We start from the raw sequence: 22534 nt of genomic DNA, 5'->3' as shown, positions 1-22534 counted from the left end.
TCAGGGCCTTGAGATGGGGTGTGAAGCCGCGCATGGTGAGGTCAGCCCAGGCAGGCGGGAGGCGTGCGGGGCCCAGGCAGGCGGGAGGCGTGCGGGGCGGGTGTGTGCGTGGGGCAGGGTGCCCGTGGCACTCCTGTGTGTGACTGAGATCGCGTGTTGCAGGGTGCGTGTGCATGTGGACGAGGTGTAAGTGTGGGCTGCCAGGGATCCCTGAGGACACCCTGCTCTCCTGGCTCTTGCGCCCCGACGCGGAGGCTCCCCAAGAGGTTCTCGGCACCAGGGCCTCGCTCAGAAGGCCCACTGCTGTCCAGAGGCTCCACCACGGCCCATGGAAGGTAATCGTTCTAAGTGGGGCCACAGGCCACGTGGCCTCCCTGGCCCTGGAGTCCAGCTCTGCCCACCGCCAAGGGCCTTCTCGTCCCGAAGACTCCTCCTGAGAGCCCGCCCGGCAGTGCTGGGTGTGACCTCGGGCCCGGGCAAGGAGCGCCCGGATCTCGGACCTGCAGCCATGTGGGCCTTGGGGACCCCACCTCCTGTGGCCACTCTGGGCGCCTGGGACCAGGGAGGGGCCCAGTGACTTGGAGCACACAGAGCCCCCCAGCCGGGCCACGTCTGGAGGATGGGAGGGGAGGATGGGTCTGTGTGGGCTGAACGCATCCCCCAAAAATCCTGCACTGAAGCCCTGAGCCCCAGCACTTGAGCACGTGCCTGGACTTGGAGACGGGTGATCAAGGTAAAATAGGTCACCGGGTGGCTGTGACCCAATCCGCCCGGCGCCCTGTAAGTGGCACTGAGGACGGACACGCAGAGGGACGGCCTGTGGGGCCAGCCCTGCTGCTCTGGCCTCGGACGTCCGCCCGCAGCGCTGGGAGACAGTCCCTGCCCGTGGTTAAGCGCCCCGTCCATGGGACGCGTGGGGACCACACTGGCTGGGAGGTCAGGCGCCCCTCGTGGGGTCGGCCAGAAACTCCAGCCCCTCCGTCCTCACACCACGACAGAGACAGGAGCTGCCCACCCACGGCCAGACCCTGGGCCGGTGCCAAGGCCGGGCCTGCCCCTGTCCCCAGGGCCCAGAGAAGCCACCTGTCGGGTAGGAGAGCCAGGTCAGGAGTAGGTGCTATAACTAACTCCTGAATAGGGGCCTCCACGGACCACCTGTGGGAAGGAGGATCCCAGCCGGTGCCCACTGACCTCCGACCACAGGCCAGGCCTGCGGACCCCAGGCCAGCAACTTCATAACCCAGAGTACAAAACACATGTGACAGAATAAACAAACGTGGCCAAGACACGAATCTCTACGCACAAGAATCCCAAAGAGCTCACGTGGCCACCTGGGCTGTGGGCGTGGGAGCCAGGCCCAGCCCGTGCCCTCCGTGGGCAGAGGACTTGGCCTCCGTACCCCTGCCCCATTTCCTCTCATTTTTATGGGACAGTAAGAAAAAATGCAGGGCTGGTCTCCACCCTCCCTACTGCACAGCCTTCCAGAAAGTTCCATGCGCACCTGCCTCCCAGCCCTGCCCCAGCCCGGCCCGGCACTCTGTGGACGGGTGGGCCGAGGGTGCCACCCAGGCAGAGCCCCCTGGCCTGCCCCTCCTGCCGGGCGTGGGTTTCGCCTGCCCCGACCCAGGCCGCCCAGCAGCAGCCGTCAGAGCAGGGTCCCCCGCGGGAGCCAGCGCACCCCCTGGGTGCTCAGACAGCACAGGGACCGGGCTGGGTCCCATCTCCTAACGTGCTGATGCCACTCCAGGGCCTTGGAACCAGGTGGCCCTGCGCCCCTGCAGGTCCTCCGAGGCCGTGCTAGCGCCCGGGCCGGCCTGGCCGTGGGTCCTGCTCCTGCTCCTGCTTCTGCAGGGAGGTGGCCCCTGGCGCTTGGGGGTGGACTCCCTGCTTCCCCGGCGAGGGTCCCAGACGGCCCCTCCCTGGGCCGCGTGCTTCACAGTCAGCTCCCAAGCAGAGCGCGCCGGGCGGGGTGGGCTGCTGGGCCCCGCCGGAATCCCTCCGCGCTGCGTCTTCCGGCCCTGCAGAGCCCACGGCCGCCCGCAGGAGCCTGCTCGGTCCTTACAAGGGCCGGACCGGACCGTGCACGGACGCCGCCGCACTCTGGAGCGCAGGGCAGCTGGGTGCCGTCCTGCAGGCCCCGCCAGGCCTCTCCCCGCGTGGCCGAGCGCCCGCCGGCACCTCCTGCAGGCGCCGCAGGGACCCAGGCGCTCTCCGCGCCCTCAAAGAGCAGAGGTGAAGCGGCAGGTAAATAGATGACTTTAATAAAGTGCAACAGGTCCGCGGGCGGGCGGCGCGGGCTGCGGGCACCGGGCAGCTCGGTCCGCGGAGGCGCCCGCTCCCAGGCGTGGTCGGCGCGGCCGGGCGGCCCTTCCCCCTCGGGGGGGACGCGCAGGAGGCACCTTGGCCCCCAGGTTTGAACAAACACGTTTATTGCAGGGAAGGCGGCGGCGCCGCGGGCTCACCAGGCGAAGAGCGGCTTGCTGTCCTCCTTGGAGAGCTCGCACAGGCAGTTGAGCAGCAGCAGCGAGTCGCCCAGGAACTTGGGCGGCACGATGTCGATGACCAGCTTGCGCAGCGCCGCCGGGCTGCTGTGCAGCGGGTTGGCGCGCAGGTCGGGCCGCTGCTTCAGGATGCCGTAGGTGTTGATGAGGAACTCGCTGAACACGGGGTGCACGTCGCGGCTGTAGCCCAGCTTCTCCAGCCGCGCCGTGAGCGTCAGGTAGCGGTGGGTCAGCTCGCGCAGCTTCTTCTCGTCCACGGAGCCGTCCAGGGACTTGATGGAGGTCTGGGGACACAGAGCACAGTAGGGGTGGGGCCGGTCGCAGCGCACAGTGGGGAGCACGGAGGTTGGGGGACACAATGCTAGGGGCGGGCGGGAGGGAGGCCCGGGGTCACGGTGCACAGGTTGTGGGGGTGAGGGGGGCCCACTGTAGTGCCAGGCAATTCCGGGGACCCCACGGGGCTGGGGCACTGGGGGCAGGGTGGCCTCTGGCCCCATGTGGATGAGGGTAGGGGCAGCTTGGATGGGGGAATCCCGCCTGGCCGAGTCTGCACGGACAGTGTCAGGAACAGGAGTCAGGCCTCTGCCTTGAGCACCTTACAAGCACCAAGCACAGGCACGAAGCACAAGCACTGAGCACAGGCACCAAGCACAAGCACCAAGCACAAGCACTGAACACAAGTACCGACCACAGTCACCAAGCACAGGGACCCAGCACAGGCACTGAACACAAGCACTGAGCACAGGCACCAAGCACAAGCACCAAGCACAAGCACTGAACACAAGCACCGACCACAGTCACCAAGCACAGGGACCCAGCACAGGCACTGAACACAAGCACTGAGCACAGGCACTGAGCACAAGCCACAGGCACTGAGCATAGGCACCGAGCACAAGCACCGAACACAAGCCCCCAGCACAGGCACCCAGCACAGGCACTGAGCACAAGCACTGAACACAAGCACTGAGCACAGGCACTGAGCATAAGCACTGACCACAGACACCAAGCACAAGCCCCCAGCACAGGCACTGAGCACAGGCACCGAGCACAAGCACCAAGCACAAGCACTGAGCACAGGCACTGTGCCATGAAGCCTGGGGCCGGGAGCCTCCCGGGACTGTCCAGTTGTGAAGCCGCGGACCCCTGCCCCGGCGGTGAGGGTCCTGGGCCAAGGGGCGCACCTGCTTGATCTTCTCTGGGATGTTGGACACGGTGAAGCCATAGAGCCGCGTCACGCCGGGGAAGACGTAGGCCAGGATACGCCGGTCCAGCTGGAAGGCGATCTCCCCAACGATGCGCCCGTCCTTCTCGGTGCCCGCGAAGCTCTGGATCTCTGCCGGGGAGACGCAGGCAAGGCTCGGGGCAGGGCAAGGCCAGGGCAGCCACACCTGCCGCACCCCAGGACCCACTGCCCCCGTCTCGGCCCCTCTCCTCCCCCACCCCCACCCTCAGGGAAAATACGAACCTCAGAAAACAGGAGAACTTTTGGGAGCCAAAGGGCAAAAGACCTTTTCCCTCCTCCCTGTTCTTAGAGTGTTTCCTTGGGAAACGTGTAAGGGCAGCTCCTTTCTCTGCCCCTTTGGGCGGGTAAACTTTTTTAAAAGGCTGGGGAGCCTCTGGCATGCTTTCTTGTCCCCTGTCACTGCCTGGCCAGGAGAAAGGGCCGGTGAGAGTCTCTGTCTTAGCAACCTCTGGGCATCGAGGGCTGATTAACGTTTACTCAATAATAAAACCCTTGCACTCTTCCTACACCTGCGGAGAGGACGGCTGGGGGGGCAGGAGATTCCATTCTTAACTATTTCCGTGACATTGCTCAGGACAGGGCTCTGACAGCCCCCCCAACCTGCTTCCAAATCCCGCTCCCCACCCTGGGCTCCGACGCCACTGGGGTCATCCACAAAGAGCTGGGCTCACCACACCCGTGGAAGCTGCGAGCTCTTTGAAAAATAAGATGTGTCTGAATCTGGGTGATGGACTCAGGCCCAGCCCAGGTCAGCGTGGAACCCAAGGGGCACAGCACGGCTGCACGAGGCGCCCCCCGCCCCGCGCACCCCAAGGCCTCTGCCCTCCCAGGAGTGAGCCCCACGTGGACCGTCACGTCCACAGGCTGCTCTTTCGTCCCTACGGGAGACACGTCACAACCCAGATCTGAAACTTTGTCTAAAGCCCCCGGAACTTTTCCAAACACGATTCCTGGTCCACATCCCAGCACTGTTGGCTGGGCGAGATCTTGTAGGATCGGCCACTGGGGGCCAGCCCGGCCCTGCCGCCTGTGGATGTCTCCCCACCTCGAACAGCAACCCACACGTGACACTCAGCGTCCTACTCATGGTGGATGCCAGTCCGCTATTGACACCTGATTTATAAATATTTTCTTTCACACGCTGGGCTGACTTTTCACCCTCTTGACACTGTCGTTTTTTCTTTTCTTTACTTTTTTTTTTTTTTTTTTTTTTTTTTGTGAGACAGAGTCTCACTCTGTTGCCCGGGCTAGAGTGCGATGATATCAGCCTAGCTCACAGCAACCTCAAACTCCTGGGCTCAAGCGATCCTCCTGCCTCAGCCTCCCGAGTAGCTGGGATTACAGGCATGCACCACCGTGCCTGGCTAATTTTTTCTATATATTTTTAGTTGGCCAATTAATTTCTTTCTATTTTTAGTAGAGATGGGGTTTCACTCTTGCTCAGGCTGGTTTCGAACTCCTGATCTTGAGTGATCCTCCCGCCTCGGCCTCCCAGAGTGCTAGGATTACAGGGGTGAGCCACCGTGCCTGGCCTTGATACTGTCATTTGAAGCACAAAAGTTTTTACTTCTGATAACGTATTTTTCCTTTGTTGCTTATGCTTTTGGTGCATATCTAAGAATGCATCACCAAATCCAAGGCTGTGAAGATGCAACCCTGTTTTCTTCTAAGAGTTTTATTATGATCTCAGCTCTGTTAGACTTCGGTCTTGGATCCATTTTTCATTAATTTCTGTGTGTGGTGTGAAGCAAGGATCCAACTTCATTCTTCTGCACGTGGATGTCCAATGCCCCAGCACCACTGGTACAGACTGTTCTGTCTCTGCCGCTGTCTTGGCGCTCTTGTCCAAACTGCGAGTGCCCGGGTTTGTTTCTGGACTCTCAATTCCATATCCCAGGCCTGGACGTATGTCCTACGGCAGCGCCACACGGTGTTTGCAGCGCTCTCCTGCAGTGGGGGTGTGAGCCCTTCTGCTCTGCTCTCCTTCAAGGTGGCTTTGCCTGCTCTGGGTACCCTGCATTTCTGCGTGAATTTAAGGTTCAGCTCATCAATTTCTGCAAAGGAGCCAGCTGGGATTCTATAAATCAAGGCAATCCCCATCAAAATTATTGACTATTAGGCCGGGCGCTGTGGCTCACGCCTGTAATCCTAGCTCTTGGGAGGCCGAGGCGGGCGGATTGCTCAAGGTCAGGAGTTCAAAACCAGCCTGAGCAAGAGCGAGACCCCGTCTCTACTATAAACAGAAAGAAATTAATTGGCCAACTGATATATATATATATAAAATTAGCCGGGCATAGTGGCACATGCCTGTAGTCCCAGCTACTCGGGAGGCTGAGGCAGAAGGATCACTCGAGCCCAGGAGTTTGAGGTTGCTGTGAGCTAGGCTGACGCCACGGCACTCACTCTAGCCTGGACAACAAAGTGAGACTCTGTCTCAAAAAAAAAAAATTATTGACTATTGAACAATACGAAGTCTTCTGATCCATGAATATAAGAACCTTTTCTATTTATTTAGGTCTTCTTTAGCATCATTCAACAACATCTTGTAGTTTCTCCTGCATGTCTCTCCCGGTCACAGGGCCGCAGAGAGCCAGTGAGGAGTTGGGGATGAGAGCCAGAAGCCCCCAGGAGCACATCAGGGCAGACAGCGTGAGCAGGGTGCAAGCTCCCCTGGTATCTGCGGTTCTCTGACCAGGAATCGAGCTCTTTCCCCCTGCCCTTCTCTCTAAAACATAAGTTAGGCAGAAGAAATGTGCTATCCCTGAAATGTTCTAGAAATGACATCTAGTCCAGCCCACGTCCTCTAGGGTCCAGCTAAAAACCAATCCTTCAAATAAAAGAGTCAATGCAATGGATACATCCCTAGCCAGACTTAGGGTAAAAAAGAAAGGACAGAAATTGCCACTGTCAGAAATTGGAGGTGACACCCCCACAGACGTTAAAAGGATAATAAGGAAATATTAGGAATAACTTTATGCCGATGAATTCAACAACTTAGGTGAAATGGACCAATTCTTTAAAAGACACTGACTGTCAGAGTTCACTCAGGAAGAAATAAATGATTTGAACAGCCTTACGTCTGACAGCCTGCAGATCACGTCTGACAGCTTAAAAGTAAATTGGCTTTCAAATCAACCCATCTTGGGAAGGTCTCGTGGTCCATGGTGACATCCTGTCCCTGAGTAAAGAACCTCGCCACGAGTTCCTCAACTTGCTGGCACGTTGATCAGCGCACCAGGAATCGCAGCTTCACTGGTCATCCTGCACAGAGACGTTCAGCCTGTGCGTTGCGAGATGCACCCAGCGAGCGTGACTTCCGCACGGGGCCTTCCAACGGGCAGGGACAGCCCCGGTGTGACGAGTCCCCGACCTCCTCCTGGATATTCCAGCTTGTGACAGACGGAAATCCCCAAACTTGCTGGTGTGTTTTCTCAAGTGGATCCTCACACTGGCTTCCAATAAACCTCTACCAAATTGTTTCTGCTTCGACAGCTTTAATTTCAGTCAACACGGCAATAGAATGGAATTTATAGAGGGGAAAAACATTCCTACAGAGACAATTCAAGGCTCAGGTGTTTTCGGTGCTGAATTCTGCCAAACATTTAAGGAATAAATGATACCAATTCGACACAAACTTTTCTAGATAATTAAAGGGCAGGAAGTACATTCCACTTCATTCCTCAGGCCAACACTCACCTGATACCCAAACCAGAAAATGATATTACAAGAAAACTACAGAACACCATCCCTCATAGGTAGCTCAAATTCTTAACAAAATTTTAGCAGACTGAATCTAACAGCACAAAAAATACTACATTATTACGTCATGACCAAATGGGTTTTATCTCAGGGATAGAAGGTTGGTTTAACACTCAAAAATCAACAACTATGATGTACCATAATAACAGATTACAAATGAAAACCAAATGCTCATCTCAATAGATGCAAAAAAAAGCATCTGATAAAATCCAGCATCCATCATGATAAATAAACAAACCAGAACTTAAAGGGAACATCTCGGCCTGATGAAGGACGTCGCAGAAACCTCAGCCAGTGAGGATGGTTCTGGGCTGAAAGCTTCCCTGCATCAGGAAAAGACAAGGGTGTCCACCGTCACCACTGCTTTTCAACATTGTTCTAGCACTTCTAGCTAGTGCAATAAGACAAGAAAAAGAAAGAAACAGCATACAAATTGGGAATGACACAATAAACTTGTCTTCATTCACAAACAACATAATCATCTCTATGGAAAATCCTAAGGAAGGCCAGGCACAGTGGCTCATGCCTGTAATCCTAGCTCTCTGGGAGGCCGAGGCAGGCAGATTGCTCAAGGTCAGGAGTTCGAAACCAGCCTGAGCAAGAGTGAGACCCAATCTCTACTATAAATAGAAATAAATTAATTGGCCAACTAATATATATAGAAAAAATTAGCCGGGCATGGTGGCACATGCCTGTAGTCCCAGCTACTCAGGAGGCTGAGGCAGCAGGATTGCTTGAGCCCAGGAGTTTGAGGTTGCTGTGAGCTAGGCTGACGCCATGGCACTCACTCTAGCCTGGGCAACAAAGTGAGACTCTGTCTCAAAAAAGAAAAAAAAGAAAATCCTAAGGAATCTACAGAAAAATCTACTAGAACAAATGAATTAGTTTAGTAAGGTGTCAGGCTATAAGGCGGTGTTAGTCAGGGTTCCTCAGAGAAACACAACCAACAAGAGGTGTGTGTGTGATGAGATCACCATGAGGAACTGGCTCAGATCACGGGGGCTGGGCATGGTGGCTCATGCCTGTAATCCTAGCACTCTGGGAGGCCAAGGTGGGCAGATCACTCAAGGTCAGGAGTTCAAAACCAGCCTGAGCAAGAGCGAGACCCCATCTCTACTAAAAATACAAAGAAATTAATTGGCCAACTAAAAATATATAGAGGAAAAAAAATTAGCCGGGCATGGTGGCGCATGCCTGTAGTCCCAGCGACTCAGGAGGCTGAGGCAGGAGAATCGCTTGAGCCCAGGAGTTTGAGGTTGCTGTGAGCTAGGCTGATGCCACAGTACTCTAGCCCGGGCAACGCAGTGAGACTCTGTCTCAAAAAAAAACCAGAAGATCACCGGGGCTGCAGCCGGCCAGTGGAGAGCCCACGTGCCCTGTGAGTCCCGCAGCAGGTGGGCAGCGGTTCTCTCCTACTAGAGGGAGGGTCGGCCTTTCGTGCCACGCCACTGACGGGGTGAGGCCCACTCGCATGGGGAGGGCAACCTGCTCCATTCATTCTACCAACTTAAATGTTAATCTCACACAAAAACGCCCTCACAAACACACTCAGAATAACGGCTGCCCTGTGGCCCAGTCAACTTGGTCTACAAACTTAACCATCACGTGGGAAAACATATAAAGCTCAGCTGTGTTACTGTATACTGGAAACAAACATCAGAATTTCATACTGATAAAAAAAATATGATTTATTGTAGCATCAAAAAATATGAAATACTGGTTGGGAGCAGTGGCTCAGGCCTGTAACCCCAGCACTCTGGGAAGATGAGGCGGGTGGGTCACTTGAGCTCAGGAGTTGGAGACCAGCCTAAGCAAAAGTGAGACCCCATCTCTTCTAAAAATAAAAAAATTAGCCAGGCATGGAGGTGGTGCTAGTAGTCCCAGCTACTCAGGAAGCTGAAGCTGAAGGATCACTTGAGCCCAGGAGTTTGAGGTTGCAGTGAGCTATGATGACATCACTGCACTCTAGCCTGGGCAACAGAGTAAGACTCTGTCTCAAAGAAAAACACACACACACACACACACACACATATATATAATACTAAGATGTGTACATAGAAAACTATAAAACATTGCTGATAAAATTGTTAAAGACTTAAATGAACAGATACTTATAGTGTTCATCAAAGGAGCCAATGTTGCTAAGGTGTCATTTCTCTGAAAATTGATCTAATTGGTCTATAGGCCCAGGATAATCTCGATCAAAATCCCAGCAAGATTTTTTTGTAGAAATGGACAAGCTAATTCTAAAATTTGTATGGAAATGCAAAGGACCTAAAATAGCCAGAAAAATATTGAAAAAGGAGGACAAAGTTAAAGAACTTACATTATCTGATTTATAGTCTTATTATAAAGCTACAGGAATCTCACACACGTGGACCCAACATAGATAAATGGAACCACATGGAAAGTCTGGAAACAGACTCACACACGTATGGACAATGGATTTTTGACAAAACTGTCCAGGCAATCGATTGGAAAAGGATAATCTGTTCAAGCTCTAGTGCTAGAAGAAGTGGGTATCTATATGCAAACCTCACACCACGATACACAAAAATTAACTTGGGTTGCCCAGAGACCTAAATGCAAAACCTAAAGCTATAAAATTTCTAGAAAAACACATAGGAGAGAATCTTTGTGACCTTTGGTTTGGCAAAGATTTCTTAAATTGAACATAAAAAGCATGAAATACCAAAGAAAATCAGTAAACTGGACTTCAGCAATTTAAACAGTTTTGCTTATCAAAAAACATTATTATGAAAATGGAAAAACCATAGACCAGAAGCCCATGTCTGCAAAATATATACCCAGAAAGAGACTTGTACCCAGAATACATAAAGAACTCTTAAAACTCCACAGGAAGCAGAGGAGCAACCCAATTTTTTTTTTTTTTTTTTTTTTTTTTTTGAGACAGAGTCTTACTCTGTCGCCCGGGGTAGAGTGAGTGTCGTGGCATCATCCTAGCCCACAGCAACCTCAAACTCCTGGGCTCAAGCAATCCTCCTGCCTCAGCCTCCTGAGTCGCTGGGACTACAGGCATGTGCCACCGTGCCCGGCTAATTTTTTCTATATATTTTTAGTTGGCCAATTAATTTCTTTGTATTTTTAGTAGAGACGGGGTCTCACTCTTGCTCAAGCTGGTCTCAAACTCCTGACCTTGAGTGATCCTCCCACCTCGGCCTCTCAGAGTGCTAGGATTACAGGCATGAGCCACTGTTCCTAGCCCCAATTTTTTAATAAAAAGACGGGCAGAAGATGAGGACAGGACAGCCCTGGACCCTGGCCTCCCGCCCGGCTCTCCCCACCCAGATGGAGAAGCCGGGCCCACCAGGTGCCCCTGAGCCCACCGTACCGCTGAGGTAGTAGCTCCTCCTGGGCCTGTCCCCGGTGGGCAGGCTGCTCTCCGAGAAGCACACCTTCTTGGGCCGGGCTGTGCCCCTGGGCTCCAGCATGGCCTTGTCACCCAGCGAGTTCTGCAAGGGGCTCAGGAGTGGGGACAGCATCCCGTCGTTGTCTCGGGGGGTGCGCAGCTCCTGGGGGCTGAGGAAGGCCTTGAAGGGCGCCTGGGAGGGGACGGCGCAGCCTGGGGAGCTGTCGTCCTCGCTGGAGAGGGGCGCATGCGAGCACAGCAGGTCCTCCAGGGAGGACGTCTGCAGCTGGGAGGGCACGTCGGGGACACTGGCGAACCTTCCGAAATCTGGAACTGGGGCGGGAGGAAAGGGACGAGAAGTCAGGCTGATGCTCCTAAGATATCCCAAGAAGGTGCGAGGACACCTTAGGGCACCCTCTCACACCCAGCCCCAAGCCCTGAGGCCGGCTGGCGTTTTCCCGGCTTCAGAGCCCTCTTGCGTCCCCCCAGCCTCTTGAGGAGGAGCTGCTGGAGGAGGGCGAAGTGGCTGCAGGCCCCGCGCTGCCCACGGGCACAGGGCACCACCACCACCATGAGCTCCTGCCCACGTGTGCAGCCACAGGCCACGGAGCGGCTTCTGCAAGCCCCTCTCGTTTCATACAAATGTGTCCCCGGTGTGTTTTGCTCTGCACAGAACTTTCTGCTACGGCATCACCTCTTAACAGTTTGCCCATCTCAAGTCATCTGGTAGCTACCTGGCTCGTTTGGCCATTTCTCAGCACACGTGTACACTTGAGCACACATGTGCACATACATGCGCACACAGTGACATTTTATCATTGCCCTGTTGGTGGACATGGGGCTATTTCCAGGTTTTTTTGTTTTGTTTTGTTTTGTTTTTTGAGACAGAGTCTCGCTTTGTTGCCCAGGCTAGAGTGAGTGCCGTGGCGTCAGCCTCGCTCACAGCAACCTCAAACTCCTGGGCTCAAGCGATCCTCCTGCCTCAGCCTCCCGAGTAGCTGGGACTACAGGCCTGTGCCACCATGCCCGGCTAATTTTTTCTATATATATTAGTTGGCCAATTAATTTCTTTCTATTTAAAGTAGAAACGGGGTCTCGCTCTTGCTCAGGCTGGTTTTGAACTCCTGACCTCGAGTGATCCACCCGCCTCGGCCTCCCAGAGTGCTAGGATTACAGGCGTGAGCCACCGCGCCCGGCCTATTTCCAGGTTTTTATAAAAGGAAAGCTGTAACCAGCCTTCTTGGGTGCTCAGGGGCGTCCTCCACAGCCCACACCTGGGCTCAGGGGCGTCCTCCACCGCCCACACCTGGGCTCAGGGGCGTCGTCCACAGCCCACACCTGGGCTTAGGGGCGTCCTCCACAGCCCACACCTGGGCTCAGGGGTGTCCTCCACAGCCCACACCTGGGCTCAGGGGCGTCCTCCACAGCCCGCACCTGGGCTCAGGGGCGTCCTCCACATCCCGCACCTGGGCTCAGGGGCGTCCTCCACAGCCCGCACCTGGGCTCAGGGGCGTCCTCCACAGCCCGCACCTGGGCTCGGGGCGTCCTCCACAGCCCGCACCTGGGCTCAGGGGCGTCCTCCACAGCCCACACCTGGGCTCAGGGGCGTCCTCCACAGCCCACACCAGGGGTCAGGGGCGTCCTCCACAGCCCACACCTGGGCTCAGGGGCGTCCTCCACAGCCCACACCTGGGCTCAGGGGCGTCCTCCACAGCCCACACCTGGGCTCAGGGGCGTCCTCCACAGCCCACACCTGGGCTCAGGGGCGTCCTCCACAGCCCACACCAGGGGTCAGGGGCGTCCTCCACAGCCCACACCTGGGCTCAGGGGCGTCCTCCACAGCCCACACCTGGGCTCAGGGGCGTCCTCCACAGCCCACACCTGGGCTCAGGGGCGTCCTCCACCGCCCGCACCTGGGCTCAGGGGCGTCCTCCACTGCCCACACCTGGGCTCAGGGGCGTCCTCCACAGCCCGCACCTGGGCTCGGGGCATCCTCCACAGCCCACACCTGGGCTCAGGGGCGTCCTCCACAGCCCACACCTGGGCTCAGGGGCGTCCTCCACAGCCCACACCTGGGCTCAGGGGCGTCCTCCACCGCCCGCACCTGGGCTCAGGGGCGTCCTCCACCGCCCACACCTGGGCTCAGGGGCGTCCTCCACCGCCCACACCTGGGCTCAGGAGCGTCCTCCACAGCCCGCACCTGGGCTCGGGGCATCCTCCACAGCCCACACCTGGGCTCAGGGGCGTCCTCCACAGCCCGCACCTGGGCTCAGGGGCGTCCTCCACAGCCCACACCTGGGCTCAGGGGCGTCCTCCACCGCCCGCACCTGGGCTCAGGGGCGTCCTCCACCGCCCACACCTGGGCTCAGGAGCGTGCGCATTTCTCCTTCTCTGCTTCCCACGCTGACAGTGGAAGGTCCGTGTCCACCCGCAGCTGCTGATCCCGTAACCTCACCAGCACCTGGTCTTCCCAACCCAGGCTGCTGAGGTCACGTGGGCGTTCCCTAACCCCTGGTGAAGTTTAACTTACCTGTTCCTTTATGGCTCATGAAACCCCTTTCTACCCCTGAGTTTATTCTCCTAGCAACAAAGTATATCCATATTTGACAACAGTGTTAAGAACTATGTCAAAAAATTATATCTTAAAATGTGTCTATGAAAGAACCAACTAATCTGGCCCCAGAAATGTTTTCAAAGAGAAAAAAAGTTCAAAAGCAGCAAAGTCCTGTGTGTGTGGCCTGCCTCCCGCCCACGCGGGTACCAGCCAGGCCCCACTGCCTCCCACCCAGGGACTTAACATTCCTGTTACCCACAATTGTATTTTTTTAAAAATAATATTTCATTTTCTTTATTTATTTTTTCTTTTTTATTCGATTCTATCTCTTTTGGTTAACAATTGTATCTTTTTTTTTTTTAACAGGATTGGTGCTGTCCCAACCAATTGTATCTTAATTTACAATTTCAATAAATAAAAAGTATCTTCTGGGAAATTACTTTTTTTTTTAAGAGATACGATCTTGCTCTGTCTCCCAGGCTGGAGTGCAATTCAGTATAACCTTGAACTCCTGGGCTTGGGCAAGCCTCCTGCCTCAGCCTCCCAAGTAGCGAGGACCACAGGCACACACCAACACACCCAGCTGACTTTGTAAGTTTTTGTAGAGACAGGATCTTGCTATGTTGTTCAGGCTGCTCTCAAATTCCTGGCATCAAGCCATCCTCCTCCTGGGCCTCCCAAAGTGCTGGGACTACAGGCATGAGCCACCACACCCAGCTAGAAATTACTTTTAAATGGCTTAATAAATAGCCTAAATTAACCAATAAACAAAGAAGAAAAATCTAAAAGTTATAGGACAATGATCCCCAAAGGGCTACGGGCCCGGGAGGTCTGGGGCAAGCTCTGTCAAGTTCCCAGGCAATTCCTCACCCCTGCATCACAAAAAACCAGTTGGAAGTCTGGAAAATATTAAAAGATGCTCAGTTAAGGCCGGGCACTGCAGCTCACACATGTAATCCTAGCACTCCGGGAGGCCAAGGTGGGCGGATTGCTCAAGGTCAGGAGTTCGAGACCAGCCTGAGCAAGAACGAGACCCCTATCTCCACTAAAAATTGGAAGAAATTAATTGGCCAACTAAAAATATATAGAAAAAATTAGCCGGGCATGGTGGCCTATGCCTGTAATCCCAGCTACCTGGGAGGCTGAGGCAGGAGGATCACTTGAGCCCAGGAGTTTGAGTTTGTTGTGAGCTAGGCTGATGCCATGGCACTCACTCTAGCCTAGGAAACAGAGTAAGACTCTGTCTCCAAAAAAAAAAAAATTAAAAAATGCTCAGTTAAGGTTCAAACTTTGTCACAATTTCACTATCAAATTCCCACAAAGACAACCCCAGAAAGAAAACCGTAGCCAGGCTCACATAAAAATAGAGTCCAGAAATAATGGCACGAAACCTTCTCCAAACCTGGCCGGGAGCAGACTGCGAGAGGCAGAGCCCAGCAGCTGTGTGGCAGCAGGTCCCCACGGACAGGCCCCAGGGAAAGCTGAGGGCACCACCGCTGATACCGAGACAGGGTCACAAAACTGAACACATGAGCCGTTCCTCAGTCGCTTTTGGTCTTTAGCACTGAAGGGCTGAAAGGACTGTTCCCCGGCGCCGGCCAGTGCCCCTCCACCCTGGGAGATCAGCCGGTGCCCCTCCACCCTGGGGGACCGGCCGGTGCCCCTCCACCCTGGGGGACCGGCCGGTGCCCCTCCACCCTGGGGGACCGGCCGGTGCCCCTCCACCCTGGGGGACCGGCCGGTGCCCCTCCACCCTGGGAGATTGGCCAGTGCCCCTCCACGCCGGTCAAGCCTCCACCAGGGGCAGGGGACGCGGAGCCCCCTCCTCCGTCCCCAGGAAGCCCAGTGAGTCTAGGCGGGAACTGGGTGCTGGGTCACAAAGGCAGAGGCAGAATTGGAAGGGCCTGTGCTGGAACCTCACCTAAAATGGACATTGCAAATCCTGCCAGTGTAGACAGGAAATGTGAGAGGATGGACTAGAAACCGTGGTGGAGTGACAACCTCAGGGAGTGGCTGGACGGGGACGCACGCCCACAAATCAGCAGCCTCCTGCATGCCGACGCTGACCACTCTGCGGACACGCTGGGCAAGACGGCGCCCCACAATCGCGATGAATGACGTGAAATGCATCAAGAATGTTAAGTTAGCCTGTCAAACTTACGCCTTATTGATAAACGTGAAAGATGCACATGTGGGAAGTAGCTGAACAGACTTACGGGCCAGGACGGCCTCATATAGGCTGGGCGCAGTGGCTCATGCCACAATCCCAGCGCCTTGGGAGGCTGAGGCAGGAGTTCCAGATCAGCCTGGGCAACATAGTGAGACCCTATCTCTACCCAAAAAATAGCTTAATATAACTGCAATGTATGAAACCATCAAGGATATTTAAAGGATAAATAGGTAAAAATGCCATTAAAATGTATGTAAAAAATATATCCCTTCCTTCTAAATGAGTGATTCTACTTTTAGAAAAATAAAGCCAAAGGAAATAACCCTAAATTTAAAAAAATTAAAAAAAAAAACTTTTTGCAGGGTTATTTACCTGGGGGCTGAAGAACTTTAACTCCAACCATGAGCACGTTACTGAATAAGTAAGAACAGGTTTCTAAAGCACACGTCCTGCTCTGAACACAGCCGCTCAGGGACTCTTGGGAACGGTTCCTGCTCCCTATGAACTCGTCTTACTGCATGAGCTCAGCGCCGGTTTTCTGGAGTCCTGGAGGCCGGGAACATCCCCAAGCACTGGCCGGCTCAGGCCCAGAATGGAGAGGGCGGCCCTGGCCAGGCCCCTCCCTGGCGAGGATGCACTGGGCCCACCCTGAGCTGGGCTGCCAGGCTCTGCGGGAGGCGCGGTGGCCCCGGGCGGGGGCTGCCCTGAGTCAGGGTCCCACCAGATCTGGGCTTGCTGGGGGCTGCGGGAGGGGGTGCTGGCCATGGTCACGGAGACCCCGGCCCCTCTCCAGACAGCATGGCCTATATAGGGGAGGACCCCAGCACTCTGGGCGGCCAAGCACACGGTCAGCTCTGAGCCCGGAGGAGGCCCAACCAGGTGCGACGTGATTCCTGTGCCAGGACAAGGAGGGGGACAGGGCCTCGGTGTGCTGGTGTGCCCGCAGGACTGGGAAACAAGCACCTCTGCAGCCACAAGACACACGGGCCTCCAGGACGCCGGTGAGCCCAGCACCAACACTCACTGGTACGGCCCCGTGCCACGAGCACCAGTCCCTGCGGCAAACATCCGGTGGCCGGCGTGGGGGGCTCTGTGGCTGTTGGGGACTCAGGACTTGGGCCCTGTGGACACTGGGGCCTTCAGCCCCGTGCTGTGTCAGTGGCACACTCTGGGCCCCTCCTGGTGAGGCGCTCGCCCCTGCTCGCCCCGGCAAGGAGCCCCTGCCGTGCAGACCCCTCATCAAGGCCCCTGGAGACTGAGGGTCCGATGCCAGGACTGACCCCTGCACCCCACACTGCCCCTCCCAGGGACAGGACCCCCACAGCGACTCGGCAGGGCCCTCCCTCTGGGCCGGGCACCCTTGGCGCCAGGCTCACTTTGGCAGATGTCGTGAGAGCAGATGCTGCATGACAGAGGCGTGAAGTTCCTGTGGCCACCGCAGGAGTGGTCAGCTCCTGGGCACGGTCAGCTGCCCCTTCCGGGTTCCACCAGCCTCTGTGATTCCCGTCTTGTCCCCCGTGGGAGCCCTTCTGGGACGGCGGCCAACCCCGAGCTCCTCCCGCTGGCCGGGTGTGGCCTTGGTGGCCCAGAGCGAGGGGCCCTCCCTGGGGACCCGCAGCAGAAGTGGCAGCGTGGTCCTGGCTGACTCAGACCACCCGCATCTGCAGGCCAGGCCCTGCCGCCCTGCGCGGCCACCCCACCTCCCGGCACCCGTGCGCAAGGCCGGGCTCACCTGCACTCGCGGGGGAGCAGGCCTCGGGGTAGCCGGGGGCCTTGGGGAACAGCAGGTCCCGGCCGGTGCGGCCGCAGCTCTCCTGGCAGCTCTCGTTGAGCAGCCGCTTCAGCATCTGGTTCTCCTTCAGCAGCCGCACCTGCTTCTTCAGGTCCGCGTTCTCGCTCATCAGCCTGCTCATCAGCTCGCTGCGCTCCGCCATGGTGTGCCCCGGCGCGCCCCTGCGGCTCAGCCCATGGAGGTGGAGTCCCAGCCCACAGACTCCACAGGTGCAGCTGCATGGAGTTCCACCGGCTTCCACGCCTTGTGATGTCGCTGCCCTTAAAGAGGCGGCGCCGCCCCAGCCGCCCCTCCCCCCAGATGTCCCTTGGGGCCAACATGGACCAGGCCTGGCCCTGGTGACAGCCCCAGCCGCCCCTCCCCCCAGATGTCCCTTGGGGCCAACGTGGACCAGGCCTGGCCCTGGTGACAGCCCCAGCCGCCCCTCCCCCCAGATGTCCCTTGGGGCCAACGTGGACCAGGCCTGGCCTGGTGAGAGCAGAGAAGTGAGGGGCCCGCCCAGCACGCACCTGGAACACCATGAGATGGACCTGCGGGCCAAGGGGGCCACTCAGGAACAGCCGGACAGCAGGACTCTGCCCTCACCCCGAGGGGCCGGGGCGGGGCTGCCACACCTGCCTCAGCACTCGCCTCCAGGCAGCGGACCCAGCGCGTCCCTGGCTCTGTGGGGCCGGCAGAGGCAGAAGGCAGGCCAGCCGAGTCCCAAGGGGCCGATGCTCATTGGGGCCCCTGAGGAAGGAGGGGGGCAGTGAGGGGCCGTCAGAGGCCACCTGCTGGCCACATCCCCTCCGGAGGGGCCTGGGCAGGACGTCCGTGTCCACCACATGGACCACGCGCGCTGAGGGTCTCAGACGCCGACCACTGCTAACGGCACGTCACTACCTGGCCCTGAGCGAAGGCCTCTGGACCAATCACGCACAGCCCTGCCATGGTCCTGCTTGAGACCACCGTGAAACCGTCTCGACTCTCGGCTTCCACAATTACTTGGGAGGTAAACACACTCAGCCTGGCCCCTCTGCTCTGCAGGTCTTGTTCTACCGGCAGCCAAGAGGCAGCCGGGCGTCTCCCCCTCCTCCTCGTGGGGGATGCAGCCTGAGAACACGTGTCCTCCACCCTCCACAGCAAGGGCGCTTGGGGCGGGCGGTGGAGGGGCCCGACGGCCAAGCTAGCGTACAGTCGCTGCAAGGAGAGGCAGGCTTTATGGAGAAGGGGGATTTCTAAACCCCAGGCGCCCCTTACGGAACCTGAGACCAGCCTCGTAGCCAGAGCCACGGGGCTCCATCCCCAGGTCAGAGCAGCGGGACTCAGTGCCCACTGAGGCAGGGTGTGCGGGGGCTTCCTGGACACCAGGTCTGGTCACTCCTCCCTAAGGCCAGCGGGGACTTGAGCCACTGTCCCCCCGGCCCCTGCCACCATATTTAAGATGCTGTCTTCTTCCCACTCCAGGGAACCTTCTCTGATGCCACTACCACTCCAGCCACGCACCCGCCAGCGCTTGGACAGGCTGCACGCCATGCCTCACTGCCGCCACATTGCTGGATCCTGCTGTTAACATGTGTTAAGTGTCACTGTGTTCATGAGGGACCTGACCCGAGTCTCCTGTCCTTGTAATGTCTGGGTCTGGTTTGGTCACACGGGCTTCACACGGTGAGCTGCCTAGTGTCCCTACTCTACCTCCTGGGTGTTTGTGTTGGACCGTTGCTTCACTCTTAAATATTTGATTGACTTCACCAGCGAACCCATCTGGGTCTGGATTTCTCCTGGGAAAGTTTTAAATTCCTAATTCATTTTCTTAAATAGATACAAGGCTGCTTAAATTTTCTGTTTTTTCTCCTGTCCGCTTTGATAACAACTGTCTTTCACAGAATTTGCCCATTTCCTGTAAGTGGTGGAATCCTGGCATCAATTCTGGAGACCCCCTTGATATGCCCTCTGCAGTCTCCCAATCCCAGACAGGAAACCAGAAGTGGACATGCAGAAGCCGTGTGCGCAGGTAGCTTCCGTAGGACACGCAGAGGCAGGGTGAGGAGAGTGGAGTGCCCAGAGCCAGCGTCTCGGGGGCCGTGCGGAGCACAACCTCAGCAGAGAGGCTGGACGCGGCCTGTCGGGTCCCCAGCTATGCACCTTTTTATTCCCGATACAGGCCGTTTCCTTCTTTACTTGCTCAAATTACAGGCTCATTAATCTTTTCCAAGCACCAACTTCCGGATTCATTGATTTACCCTGTTATGTTTTGTTTCTTATTGCATTTGACTTGTGCTCTTGTATTTCCTTCCTTTCTACTTACTGTGGTTTAAGCTTCTTAAGCGGGAAGCTCAGATCCCTGACTTGAGGCCTTTGTTACTGACTTACAGCCTGTTTAGGTACATCCCGCAAATCTTGACGTCACATTTTAATTTTCACTCAGCTGAAAATATTTTCTAATTTCCCTTATGCTTTCATCCTTCTCACTTAAAGACTTTAATTACTTTTAGAATAGTATTAGGTTCACAGCAGGGTTGAGAGGAAGGTACAGAGAGCACCCCCCCATGCACCACGTTCCCCAGCATCAACATGCCCCACAGAGGGACACTTGTGAGAGCTGCCGACCCCACACTGACGCGTCATCATCACCCAGTGTTTGTGGCTTGCGTCAGGGTACACACTTGGTGACACATGTTCCACAGGTTTGGACAAATGTGTGACGACACGCACCCGCCATGGCAGCGTCACACAGAGCAGAGTCACCGCCCTGACCTCCACTGCACTTGCTACCGTCTGCCTTTTCTGGAATGTCCCACAGTTGGAGTCACACGCACGCAGCCTTTCCGACTGGCTTCTTCCACTTAGTCGCATGCACCTAAGGTTCCTCCAAGCCCTTCCACGGCTCGGTCGCGCGTTTCTTTTTGGTGCTGGATGATATTCCGTCTTCTGGACGTGCCACAGTTTACCCACTCACCTACTGAAGGATGTCCTGGGCGCTTCCAAGTTTTGGCGATTACGAATATGAGCACTATAAACATCCTTGTAAGGGTTTCTGTGTGGGCGCGAGTTTTCAGCTCCTCTGCGTGAATGCCGAGAGATGGCTGGATTCTAAGGTAAGAGCACATTCAGTTTCGTAAGAAGCTGCCAAACTGCCTTTCAAAGCAGCTGCACGATTTTACATCCCACCAGTCGGGGGAGTTCCTGTTACTATGGGGCCATGCGAACAGGTGTTAGAGCACCCAGGTGTGCTAGCGTGCACTGTGACATGGGGTGTCTTCTCAGATGCTCATTTGCCATCTGCTAATCTTCTTTGGTGAGAAGATGTCTGTTAAGGTCTTTGGCTCATGTTTTTATCATGTTGTTTTCTTTTTTTTTTCTGAGACAGAGTCTTACTCTGTTGCCCAGACTAGAGTGCCGTGGCGTCGGCCTAGCTCACAGCAACCTCAAACTCCTGGGCTCAAGCAATCCGCCCGCCTCGGCCTCCCAGAGTGCTAGGATTAGAGGTGCGAGCCGCCACGCCCTGCAATCACATTGTTTTCTTATCGTGGAGTTTTAAGGGTTCTTTCAGGTAACAGTCTTTTAGCAGATGTGCTTTTTTAGATATTTTCTCCCAGTCTCTGACTTGTTTCATTCTCTCGACAGTGTCTTTTGCAGAGCAGAGATTTTTAATTTTGATTAAGTCCAACTTACCAATGTTTCCTTTCACGGATCGTACCCATAGTGTCACATGTAAATGATCATCGCCAAATCCACAGGGATCTAGATTCTCCTACCCGATGTTCTAGGGGTTTTATGGTTTTGCGTTTTACACTGAGGTCTGCATCCCTGTTGAGTTGACTTTGTGCAGGGTCCAAAGCCTGTGTCCAGATTCACTTTTCCACATACGGATGTTTGGCTGCTTCACCACGAGTTGATAAGACTGTCCTTCCCCTGTGGAGCTGCCTTTGTTCCTTTGCCGAAATGCAGCTGTGTGCGTGTGGGCTGCCTGGGCCCCCCGATCTGTCCCCCGACCGGCTGTTCCACCACTGTACTGTCCCGACCGCGGTGGCTGCCAGGTCAGGCTCGGGCCAGCAGTGGCCGTCCCCGACATTGCTCCCCGTGCTCTCACCTGTGACCACGGCTTACTCGGAAGCCTGATGTTTCACGTCCAAATATTTGGAACTTTACAAATCTCTTTGTTGCTGACTCTAACTTCACTGTGGTCAGACCACAGTCTGCGATTTCTGTCCTTTTCCATCTCTGGAGGGTCTTCTCATGACGCGGCACACGTGTGTATGGTGCATGGTCCACGTGAGGAGAACTCGGCTTCACCACCGCAAGGTAATGTGTTCTACACATGCCGTCAGCTCGTGGTCAAATCCACATCCTCACAGATCTTCCGACTATCAGTTGTGCACTGTGTATGTGTCTAACCCTCTTCAGTCCTGGAGCTTTGCTCCATGTGTTCTGACGCTGTTACTGAGTACATACGTGTTCAGGACTGTCTTGATAAAGTGACCCTCTTGTCATTACTAAATGTCCCTTATTACTGGTACTATTCCTCGTCCTAGAGGCTACTTTGATATTAATATCAAAATTTCAAGGATCTGAAGTTTATGGCATAGTAAAACAAAGAAAACCTAATACGGTTGCAGAGAAAAACTTCCGGAATATTCAAAATCTGTTCCTGATAAACGAAAGTCTTTAAAGGACGGAGAACCTGCTTTTCAGTCGTGTTAAGGCAGATGTTTCCCCTCGGGGGCGAGTGCGCAGAGTGGCTGCTGCGTGCTGCTCAGCGCGCCTCTGCCAGGGCCGGTGGGCCAGGTCTTCTGCATCACGGCCCAACTGTAACAAAAGTCCTCTTCGTGGAACAGAAGAATGCACCCCTTCTTAACCAATGAATTGAACACGAATTTGGTGTACAAATGAGAAGACCGAGGTGGGTACAGACTCAGAAACCCCACAGCACGCGATAGAAGAGGGGACGGCAGGGGTCGCTGTGCCACGTGAAGGCCACGTGAAGGAAAACGATGCCATGAAAGTTCTTTGTATTAGCAAACATCACTGTGTAACACTTCTTTTTCTTTCCGGACATTTTTATAGCCCTTAACAAAAATATATTATAGTAGCCTATGCTGTTTTCTCTTAGAATATACATTCGTATTCCCCCTGGCTGGTGGAGGCACAGCCGGCTCACCCTCA

The 22534-nt window shown here is 55.6% G+C and overlaps 1 protein-coding gene across 1 annotated transcript; it reads right to left on the bottom strand.

Annotated features, from left to right (window-relative positions):
- Nucleotides 1-2412: 2412 nt before the first annotated feature.
- SPATC1L (spermatogenesis and centriole associated 1 like) lies at nucleotides 2413-17653 on the bottom strand. Its single transcript, XM_012780066.3, has 4 exons — nucleotides 17330-17653; nucleotides 10856-11206; nucleotides 3683-3834; nucleotides 2413-2785 (listed from the first exon to the last, which is right to left on the bottom strand). Exons 1-4 carry the CDS (start codon nucleotides 17529-17531, stop codon nucleotides 2459-2461), a joined length of 1032 nt encoding a protein of 343 aa, XP_012635520.2. The 5' UTR covers nucleotides 17532-17653; the 3' UTR covers nucleotides 2413-2458.
- Between the last annotated feature and the right edge of the window lie 4881 nt (nucleotides 17654-22534).

Source organism: Microcebus murinus, chromosome 1, assembly GCF_040939455.1.
Source record: "Microcebus murinus isolate Inina chromosome 1, M.murinus_Inina_mat1.0, whole genome shotgun sequence".
Lineage (NCBI taxonomy): Eukaryota > Metazoa > Chordata > Mammalia > Primates > Cheirogaleidae > Microcebus > Microcebus murinus.
Note: the sequence above shows the minus strand (reverse complement) of the source record. Positions and strands in the feature narration are given on the sequence as shown.